The 11,760-nt window shown below is 27.6% G+C and overlaps 1 protein-coding gene across 11 annotated transcripts in view; it reads right to left on the reverse strand.

The window, feature by feature from the left end:
• The window catches only part of LOC145186331 (polycystin family receptor for egg jelly-like), a 51,061-nt gene extending 40,749 nt beyond the window's left edge, over window positions 1-10,312 (reverse strand). For 5 of the 11 annotated variants that reach the window (XR_016454756.1, XR_016454757.1, XM_090095065.1 and 2 more), the window contains exons 1-3: window positions 3,859-6,157; window positions 2,092-2,134; window positions 1,455-1,734 (exon numbers count right to left, since the gene is read on the reverse strand). Coding sequence is in view for 9 of the 11 variants with exons in the window: in XM_090095065.1 (XP_089951191.1) it covers window positions 1,455-1,734; window positions 2,092-2,134; window positions 3,859-3,891 (356 nt within the window). In the remaining 2 variants the exon portion in view is untranslated. Of the gene's footprint in view, window positions 1-1,454; window positions 1,735-2,066; window positions 2,135-3,858; window positions 6,158-10,214 lie in introns of those variants that run through there. The other 6 variants (XM_090095069.1, XM_090095067.1, XM_090095066.1 and 3 more) reach the window with 3 other exon arrangements.
• Between the last annotated feature and the right edge of the window lie 1,448 nt (window positions 10,313-11,760).

The following is an 11,760-nucleotide window of genomic DNA, read 5'->3' on the forward strand; positions in this document are numbered from 1 at the left end:
CAAAGCTCCTTTACCACGTTTTAATATTTCATCTTAAACTTACTTCTTAAAAAGAAAAAAAAAAAAAGAAAAAGAACCAAAATATCAAGAAAATAGTGGCTCATTTCACAAAAAATTAAAAACAATTCATTTTAGTATCTCATTGGGCAATCATTTAAATCATCACTTGACAATGTTTCTTATTTTTTTCCTTTGTTATTTTTAATTATTAATTAACTTCTATGTATGAAAAATTTTTAATTGAGTTTAAATTTCTGCTGATGAATTATAATAATTTTTGTTAAAAAATTCCTAGGATTTTTACAGCCATGTCTAGGAGATCCTCATTGTGTTAAGAGACAACATTTGGTCCAAAATGCAATTTACAGCTGGAAGCTTTTAGGGTTATTTAAGTATATCACAGTGCAAGTTAGCATTCATAATTGAATCAAGAACACCCCAACTAAACACATTTCTTTGCCATAACTTAAAGTACTTTACATACAACTTAATAGGAAAGATTTGCCTAGTGCTTGCCAAAGTTTTTTTATTCCAATGCTATTTTTTTAAATCAAATTTTGATTGAGAGACCAGAGAATCTTATTTTACAATTTAAATGGCATTTTCAAAAAAAATTTTTTAGCAAGTTATAATCTCTTCCAGTTTTAATCATCTTCAGCAAGTTTTAATCACTGCCAAATAAAAAAACTTTTTGATGTCTTAAGGTTGTTTTTTTTTATTTACTTTTTTTTGTAATATTTTTTTAAAGTTGATGCTAATTGCATTAAATTCAAAAGATCATATTTAAATTGCTTTAAATCTAGGCATAAATTAAAATCCATTTTCAAAAATATCATAATTATTATGCTAAGCCATTTAACATTTTTATCACTGAATTATAACTTAAATGTTATATTTTAGTGAGTAAAATGTTAAATTACAATATTGAATATGACTTATATACCAAGTTGACTTACACTTAATGTAAGTCAACTTGGTGTATAAGCCATATTCATTATTCACTCTAAAAATTTCTATAAATTTAAAAACAAAAACATTTATCATAAAAGTCTATAACAAAATACAAATAAAAAGATTATGAATACTGTAATTAAATAACTTATTTTTAACTGGTAGTTTTATTTTTATTTTTATTTAATGTTCATAGTTGTTAGCGTATGCTTCAGATTCAAATGTGATAAATTTAATTCATTTGCAGGGATTACTTTATGTATTTTTGCTTTTGCCTCTGCTAAAAATAATTTTCTAGCATGCTTTGAATAAAAGAAATAAATAGCAAATCATGGCAATTTAGTTTCAAAAACATGAGTAACTTCAATACTAAAAGGAACATAGGTGTAAAAGAGTTTCAAACAAATATATACATTTGTGTGGATGAATAATGTAATTGGTAAATTTATTCATCAAAATTAGAAATAAACAAAATATGAATGGTGTTTGGTATATTTACTTACATATAAACATTTTCAGTGCGATCAATAATTAATATCTTGTTTGCTGGATCATTATCAGTACTTAAATACAACTGACAGTAACTATTACACTCACAAAAAAATGTGTAATTTCCATTATTTGGTGCAAGAAACCAGCCATGTATTCTCTGAAAGTAATAGTTAGCAATAGAATCATTAGGTGTTTGAAACACATTAATAGCTCTGTAGAATTTTGGCAATATTGTGATGGTAGAATTAATTGGAACATAGTCGTAGTACACTTCATGCATTAATGCAGGAGCTAGAAAATTAATGGTTAAATCATACATATGCTTAACTATTTTAAAATTTCTTTACACTTTAAAATGTATTAAATGTATTATGAGTAAATATGTGCATTACATGTAAATATGCAAATGTGCATTATGTGCAAGTATGTGCATTATATCGGTAAATATGAGCATTAAATTACATTATGTTTATACTTAAATGCAACAAAAGTATATATCAATAACTCATAAATAGATAAATTATTAAACCAATATATATATCAAAATGAATTGTTTGCAGGTATAATCTATATGCTGTGTGTAACTAATTAAAAGATACATACAATTAAATTATTAAACCTACCATATTTTTAAACATTTGTACTTACAATATGCTTGAATCAAACAATTGAACAATGATGTAATAATAACCTTCATAAAATAAAAAACATACATTAATATCAAAGAAAATATTTTAATGTTATTACACAAAAAAATTTTATTTCAAAATTTTATATTGCCCCTGATGATGTCACAACTATGTAAAAGATCTTTACAACCAGGTAAAGACTAGGGATTATTCAACCGAGTAATTGACTTAGGATTGCTTAGTGTTTCCAAAGTTTTAGCTACAAATTTAAATTTTTTATAAAACCTAAACAACTGACTTTCCTCAAATGAATTTTTTTTTTTTTTTGCCAATTCTATAAAAGAAACAAAACAAATATGGTAATTTAAATTGTCTAAAACTTGACTGACTTTTTTGATTGTTTTAGAAAAATTACTTTCTCAAATAATAAAAAATATCTACACTACAAAGTTTAAAGTCATAAAATTTAGTTCTTATATATTTTAGTATAAATGCTTCTGCCGGAATATCTAACTCATTCACTTTTTAAGGAAAATGAGCAATTATAAATTTAATATAAAGAGTGCACTCAGAAAATTTTATCATCAATTAGTCATTAAAGTATTTTTGGAGTAGCAACAGTAACATTGATTGACCATTATTTAGACCAACTTTTAATTCAAGCATTCCACTTTATCAAAGATTTCAGCCAAACTTAGCTAAACTTCAACCAGATAAACTGATAACCACTAGACAATCTTCAATTCAAGCTACCGTTTCATAAAACCTAGTCTTTACCACTAGTTTGATGAAAGGCCAAAGTTATCAATAGCTTCAAAATTTGTCTTTTTTGAAATGAATTTAAATAAAAAAAACTTTGCTGATTTCAGCTTGTTTGCTTATCTAAAGTATGTATAGAGTTGAATTTATATTCATTGACAAGTGATCTACATGCTAACAGTTTGAATCTGTCAATAAATCTAGCAATTTGTAAGTTTGAACAAGGCTATTTCTGAGACAGCAATGACTCTTTATCTGTTATATATAGGACCTGAACTGGTAACTCTAGCCTTGTTTAATGAGAAACTCCCATTTTGAAAATGAAAAAGAAATTATCTCAAATATGAAATCAATATCTATTTTTAGTCATTGATTGACTAAAAATAGATATTGATTTTTTTGTTTGAGAACAATTTGAAAATCAAAATATATTAGGCTACTAAATGTGATAATAATATAGAAATAACAAAAATTGGCTTCACTGATTAGTTGTTACTGGCTTAATTAAACAAAATGTCTATAAATGTATAAAACAGCTGTGGAAATTAACCATTTTAGCTTACCAGCATCTTGATTGTAAATGATTTAAACAATCCTTTATTATTTTTTCCACTAGTATATATCAATATAAAACTGATAAGTACTAGTTGAAATGATAATAATTCTTTATTAGAGACCAAAAGTCAACTTTCTAGCAATATTTATACTTGAATACTTTATCATAAAATCAAACAACTTTTTGTTTATAGGCATTTGAGCTACATCAAGTAACTAAAGCCGTAAATATGTTTAAAAAAGAGTACATATAGATATTACTGTTCAGAAAATAACTTTAATTTTTTATTGTTGATATTTATTGCCTGTAAGCTTTGTGCGCATGTCTACGTTTATCACTGTAGGTAAACTTGAAAATGATCAATTTAAGAGTTTCTCAACCTATAGATGTCCCACCTTATCTTTTCTAAAGTTCCTATGCCCTATTTGTAAATATATATAGATTTTTATCTTAAGAATTTGAATTTTTTACCGTAGAAAGTTTAAGTCTCCAAATGGTTAACATAGACGTATACCCTCCTATAATTAGCAGTAAATGCTATTGACTACTGTTTGGCAATACTTGTTAATAAGATTTACTGCTAATTACATGTCATTCTTTTCTTTTTAGAGGGATGAGAACATTGATATGAGACTAGAAGGAAACTGAACGAAAACTACTGTTTTTGTGGAGCCAAATTTGCTGGACAAGACATTAAGTGAGGCAGGAAGGAAGCCGAAATTTAAATTCATTATTATCACTAGGGATGCGCCGAACGTTCGGCAATACCGAACCTCGGTTCGGCCGAACCTTAGCAAATGTTCGGCCAATAATGCAAATTTGGAAATCATCTTACATTTACTTAAATATAAATAAAGTTTTTATTAAAAAAAGCGTACCAATTGAACATAGAAGGACATAAGATTTTAAAAATATATTTCAATACAGTTTTACTTTAAATTTTATTATGTATTTTCAATAAAGAATAAATTTAATCGGACTAAATGGAATAACAGATTTACCAAAACTATAACTTGACTAAAATAACTGTAAAACAAATACCCCTGCATCAATTGAGTGTTGTTTTAGTTCATCACAAAAATCTAATATTATAAAATCACCATTTATTAATCTTAAAATAACAAATTGGAATTTACACGAAAAATATATTTTATTGAACTTAAGTTTGTTAAACGTGATGCCTATTGTTGCTGTGGTAAAATAAATAAATTTCTCTACAGAGAAAGTTTCTTACAAAATTGCTACTCAACTGGTTTAACTGATAAAAAAATATTTATAAGAAACAAACTTAGGGAAAAACATTATTATGGAGTTCCATAATAACGCTCCAATTAAGTATTTTGTTATTATTGTATAATTGTATTATGTAATAGTTATAACAATCACAAATCAATATTTTTAAAAATAAAATGTCAAAAACATGAAAATCAATTATCACTTGTTGCCCTCAAGTTGTAATTTATAAACATTAACTTTTCACCACTTTCTGGTGATAGTCTGTTCCTACTTGGTTCATAAATGTTGCCACCTGTACTAAAAAGTCTTTCACTTTCAACAGAAGAAGGTGGTGCTGAAAGAAACCTGTGTGCTATTTTCTTTAAATTTTTTAAAGAGTTTTCACAATTTTTCACCATAAAAGAGGACTTTCTTTTTTCATAACAAGAGGGAGTTTTAAATACTCTTCAATCTCCATGTTGATCATTTGCATATTAGAGTGTGATCTTTTAAACCTTTTGCTATCTTTAGTAATTGAAAAATTGGAATCATATTCATTTATAGTTGTCAGTTTGGAAACTAGCCGAAAACATTCAATAAATTTTGGATACACTGGTTTCACAAAAACTTCATTTGTGTCACCTACTGCGGGTTCTTCACAATCCGAATCAGAAGATTCAAGTTCTAAATTATGTTGCTGCATATCTTGCATCTGCTCATTTAGCCAATTTTTTATTACATTCTCATCTTCCTTTTGATACATTAATTTATATCTAGGGTCACAAAAGGTGGAAAGACAAATACTTATCATGTAAAAATGTACTCAGTCTTTTGTCTACTGACTCTTTCAATTGTTCAACTAAACTATTTATACTTAAAAAAGCCTCACAAACTAATGCTTGGTTAAAAAGTACTTTAAGAGCCATAATCGAAGGAATAACATCTGATAAAAATGCTTCACCTTTGCTGAGATTAACAGTTAAAGGTTTAAATGGTTCTAAAATATGAAAAACTTTATCTAATAAACCCCATTGGTATGAATTTAATGTTGATTGGGTAGCATGATCAGCTGTATAAGTTGCCAAAGGAACTCTTTGATCAAGCATCCTTTCAATCATATTGTAGGAACTATTCCATCTTGTAGGAACATCTTGTATTAACCTATGCTTATTTGTACCAAGTTGTTCCTGAATTGCTTCTAATTTTGCTGCTGCTGTTGGTGAATGGTGAAAATGTGTTGCCAGACATCTGCAACAAACTAAAATTTCTTTCACAGATTGTTGCGACAAAATTGAGTCATGTATACATAACTGTATTGTATGTATAAAACATGGCATTGACTTAAAACCACTGTCTCTAACACCAGCTACCATATTGGCAGCATTATCTTGTAAAACAATGTGAATTTTATTGTGTGGAATTTCAAAACTTAGCAAACCTTTATGTAAATATTCACTTATATTTTTTTCTGTGTGACTTTCTGGAAAATGCATAACTCTGAGTACTGCTCTCTGTTGGGAAAATTCACTATTGAGCCAGTGTGCTGTCATGCTTATGAAGGCAACATTTGAACTATTTTCTGTCCAAATATCAGTTGTAAGGGAGATATAACTTGTAGCAGATATATTACTCTTGATTGAATTAAACAGATTACCATATATTTGTGGAACAATATTTTCACTAAAGTAACTCCTACTGGGTATTTGATAATTAGGGCATATCTCTTCAACTAGTTTTTTAAAACCAAAATCTTCTACAATTGTGTATGGTTGAATGTCCAACGAATCTTGATTGGTCTATGGTCATTAATATCCCACAACCTTTTTTTATCAATACTCTCTACTAATGTTAATTGTTTTTTTATTTCCAAATCACTTGATGTAGAAACGGTCGATGCTTCAACAATTTTTTTTTTATCAGACTCTTTTTCAGCCAATAAATACTCTACAAGGTGCTTTTTTTATAAATGGCGCCTAATTGCACTAGTGGTAAATGTTTTTGGACAATTCCCGCCTCTGGAGAGTATTGCTTTGCATAGTGGGCAGATACAAAAACGAATGTCTTTTTTAGAAACTTCAAAATATTTCCACCCTTTTAAAAGACATTTTTTTAGAAGACATTGTTTTATACTTTTACAAGATTAAAATGTTATTACTAAAAAAAGAAGTTTCAACCAAAAATAAATCATTTTAAATTTAAACTGTGTAAATATATCTTAAAATATAACCAACATGTTACATATGTTATTTTATCCTATACGTTATATGTTATACATTTATTTATATTACCCAACTTTAATAATTGTATTAAATATTTTTTTCAAAAAAAATCGTTAACATTTTTATTTACACTACAAATAGAAATGTTAACATTTATTTTCTTTACACCACAAACAATCATCCAATAATAAGTTAACTTTTCAAAGTTACTTTATATTTTTTCAAACAAAATTTATAAACCCTTACTAATGTTTTAACAGACACGTTAAATGTTTAATAACACAATTTTTCAAAACTTATGCTTTGATTCAGAAATAGTAAGAGTTCGGTTGCCGAACCGTTCGGTGTTCGGCAAAATTTCATGCCGATTGTTCGGATTCGGCGTTCGGCCGAAAATTGGGTTCGGCGCATCCTTAATTTTCACCTTTAACTCGCACTTTCTTGTATAAGAACTTTAACTTCATTCAATTATTTGTATTAAGTAATCGATTTACAATTGTTCGAAAATAATCGAATCGCATAGAAAAAAAGACTATTTATAACTTTGGTGCAAATTCCAATCATTTGGAATTACGAAAACCAAAGTTTTTACTGGCCTGCTTAAAATAATTTAATATTCTGTTATAGTTTGTAGAATCGACTCATTTTTAACAGATTTAACATTTCATACTATATAAAAGATATTCCAAATTTCCAAACTTTTTTTATTTTTAAGTTATTGATGCACGCGGTAGCTATTGAGCATTAGAATTACTCGACGGTTTCATGAAACAGAACTCAATCAGTTGTAAACAAATATATTCTTATCTATTACAGCTGTTTACAACACCCATAGTTAAAGAAATGATCGACCTAAAAAATAGGCTCGCAAAAGTTTTATAAAAAGCTATTTCATCCTTTTTCTGCTTAATCTAAAACACTTTTTGATTAGTTTCGGTTTTGAGAAGGATCGTTCCGCAGTTGCCACTGTAATCGTCAATATAAAATAAAAGCACAATACCGGGGTTATTGTTGGTGGTTTTTATTACGTCCTTCTAAAATTTTTGTCTTTAGAATGCATTCTTACATGCTGATTTTCACGTGCCGGTGAATATTGCGTTAATTATTTATTGCACACTTTGTATAGCACCAATATTTAGCTCTTTTTAATCAGAAAAAATAATAAGCAGTTTAAGAAACAACAAAAAAATATTGGGTATGAAAAAATCTGTTCTATTGATTAGTTTTTTAGGAATCGGCAGTACCAGTTTTACTTGCTGATAACGTTCCAATTCGCCTTGATAGGAAAGCATAAACGTCTTTTTTTTTGTAACGCTATTAACAATGTTTTTTTAGTGAGTAAAAAACGAACGGACAATAAATTGAATTGGTGTTGTGGTGTCGTCCAAAAATTTATTAACGTTCTTTGAAACCTTGGAATTTTGATCTAAGTCCAAGGACGTGGCCCCGGTTGCCCCTACGTTGTAATAATAACTGACAATAACATTATTCTTCCTATGATTATTTTTTCTAGCGTTTTCTTTGGTTGCTGTTTGATTTTGGGGACATTTGAAATTTTATTGAGTTTCGTGGTGCATAAAGAAAATTTTATAAATATGACCTTTTCAGGCCATATTTATAATATTTCAATGAACTTCTTTCACTTTTTTTAACTATTTTAATTTAGATAATAGCAGTTTTCTGTTTATTTTTGGATGTAAATATAAAATAAATGATAACTTTTTTTTTTTCAAATGGAAATCGGTTTCTAAATTCAATACTTAAATATTTTGATAGAAAGTAAAATGGAGGATAAATTTGAATGTAATTATAAAGTAAGATGGAGGATAAATTTGAACGTAATTATAAAGAAAGATGAAGGATAAATTTGAACGTAACTGGACAATTAAAGCTTTTTCAAAGAACTTGCAAATTTTTTTCATTTCGAATTGCTTACACAAAATGATGGCTGAGCTATTTAAATATTTATCAGGGAGGACCAACGATAGACTGCGACAAATTACGCGAGGTTAGAATTATTTTGATCTATCTCCTATTTTAAAAGTTGGGAGAAAATGAGTTTATCAATTTTAGTAAGTAATCATTACTTTTAGAATACGCTTTATTTCTTTTTTTTTTTTTTTTCTAAATAATTTGTTTAAACATAAATTATTTAATTCATAAAATATTATTTTTAAAAAAATTTAAGCTAAAATTTTAAGTAATTTTTACTTTCAGAAAAAAATCAAAAATTTTTGTCCTAAAGTTTAAAATTGGAGATAGAACAAAATAATTCTAACCTCGCGATTAGTCCCCACAAAATGACTGTCAAAGTATGAATGTCAAAGCACAAATGCCACCAATATGACTATCTACAAAATAATGGTGAAACGAGTTTTGGAATGTGGTAGTTTTCACCATACCGTGTAAGTGCAAACTTGGAAAAAATAGCTTAAAGACGATTGTAAATCTTTGTTTTTAATTCTTGAATCAAAGCAAGGATAGTTGAACCAAGCAAAGTTGACTGAACGTCCTTTGAAAACTACTACTAAGGATGATAGACATATTAATCATTTATTAAATAAAAATCTATTTCAGCATGCAACAAAGATCGAAGAGGAGCTTAATTTATCTGTGAACTCCAGGTTGACATTCCAGTTAAAGCTTATTGAGAAAAATCTTGTTGGTAGAAACTGCAGAGAAACAATGCCATTGACATTAAATCAGCATAAAACTTATTTCAAATCTTGTAAAAATATCTGTAGTTGAGACCCAAAGATGGAATGAATGATGAATTACCGTGGTATAGCAAGTTAAAGCGGAGTTAAATTTAATTGAGCTCAATGGAAAACGACGGGTTCGTCTTTCAATCGGTTCAAGCTGAAATTTGCTATCAAACAGTTAAACACGGGGAAGAAATATCATGGCACGGAGTCCTATTTTCTAGGTCAAGTAAATTTATTTTTTTTGTACAGCCTTTATCTGTCTTAATCATTTTTGTATATTTAATCTAAATATTATGTTAAAATAATACACTTAAAGTTTTACTTAATGATCGAGCGTTGAGTGAAAATTCTAATAATGGAAGTTGAGAAATAGGAAAGAAAAATATATGTAAGTTTTAAAATACCAAAATCATAAGCTAAAGTATGCAGCAAGTTATGAATGACAGCTCAAATTATTCTTTTTTATGTGATTTACATGTATGAATATTTATATAAATATTCAAATTTATCATCATTTTATACAATCAATATTTTAACATTTTTCTTTTCTTCGTTTGTAACATTTTTAAAATTATTTAATTTAGTTTCTGTTTTGGTTTAAGCTTGATGAAAAAATGGAGATTTTTTTTTTTTCATGAAATTTAAACCAAATTAGGAAAGTAAATAACTATACCCAAAAAAAACTTACCAAATAAATTAATTCATTTAGAGCCATTTGCGTTATAGCTGGAGCCCTTTTGAAGTTTTCTTCTGCGTTACAATTAAAAATCTTAACAAATTTTAAATCATACATTTGATCAAATACTCAATTAGCAAAGATTTGTGAATACTATTGACAATTTATTTATCGAGACTGTATTGATATTCAAATTTTACATTTGGGGTTGAGGATAATCCTAAATAATATATTCTTTACAAATTCAAAATCTAATTCCAATATTACATAACATATATACGTATTCATGATGCATTAATGGCAAGCTTGTGATTTTACAAAATAACATACAACTATAAAATGTCCGGAGTAAATAGAAGACGTGAGTTTATCACCGAGCCTCTTTTTAGAGATAACGATTTGAAGTCGTTTAAAAATATACTGAATCGTCTAACATATACAAAAAATATTAAAGTTTGAAAAAAGATAACATTTACAGAAAATATTTAAAAGCTAAAATTTATTTAATATTATAAATATCCAAAAAAGATGTTTATATTTCTATTTATCAAAAGCCATTAACAACAAGAGATTTTGTTTGAAATGCTTTTAGTTAAGAAAAAATTCCACAAAAATGGTCAATAGCTTTGTATTGAATATAAACTTGTTTTAAAAAGACTCAAATAGAAGTAGTAGTGTCTCATAAGGTGTGTTTTGATCTGCTCCAAATATAATTTTGCAAACAAGTTTTTCAATAAATTTACTTGAATTGCTCACTAAGTTTATGTATACTATATCTAAACAACTGGGAAGGTCGGAAGAAATAATGGCTTTGTACAGAGTACTTTTGAGTTCGCATATTCATCGATGATTTGTTATGGTGAAGCAATTTTACTATAGGCTTCAAAAGAAACGTCAACTGCCATTCATTAAAAAGGTTGATATGTCCACAATAATTTTGCTTGATTTGGCTTCAATCAAAACTTTGTATTCAACATTTTTAGTTATTCCATCAGAAGCAACTATAATTAAAAATAGGCGAGATATGTAATATTTTAAACAGGAAGTTTATTAATTGACACGATTATGTCTGCTTTGAAAGCTCAAGGGTTACTTAAATTCAAAAAATACTAATAACGGTTGAAGTTCTTCCCTCAAGTCTGCACTTTGCAACAGTTAGAAGGTAGGACACCGGTAAACAGAAAACTTTTTGATCGTTCCACTACCTGCGCAGAGAATCACTTAATTATCACAACCGGAAAACGTGACAACACAGCACTAGAATCTACTCAAAAATATCTGAAATGTGGAAAAAGAAGCTTAACGATTTAGAGATGCTTTTATAGAGATAGTTATTAAATTGGATGTGAAAATAGATTTTTTCGATCCTAAAAAATAGCAGATCAATTAGATATGCTTACTAATAATTCACATCTTTTGCAATGAACAGAAAGACGTTAAGCTATATCTTCTGAACTTTTAATTTAGTTCTTTTTTAGAAGCCATCGTTCTCTTTACGTCAATTAGTCCATAAGGCTTTTTTTATTACAAAAGAAAGTGTAATGAAAAGTTCAAACAA

Source organism: Hydra viridissima, unplaced genomic scaffold (genome assembly GCF_058129835.1).
Source record: "Hydra viridissima isolate aposymbiotic clone 2 unplaced genomic scaffold, HvirCarnegie_v1 scaffold_8, whole genome shotgun sequence".
Lineage (NCBI taxonomy): Eukaryota > Metazoa > Cnidaria > Hydrozoa > Anthoathecata > Hydridae > Hydra > Hydra viridissima.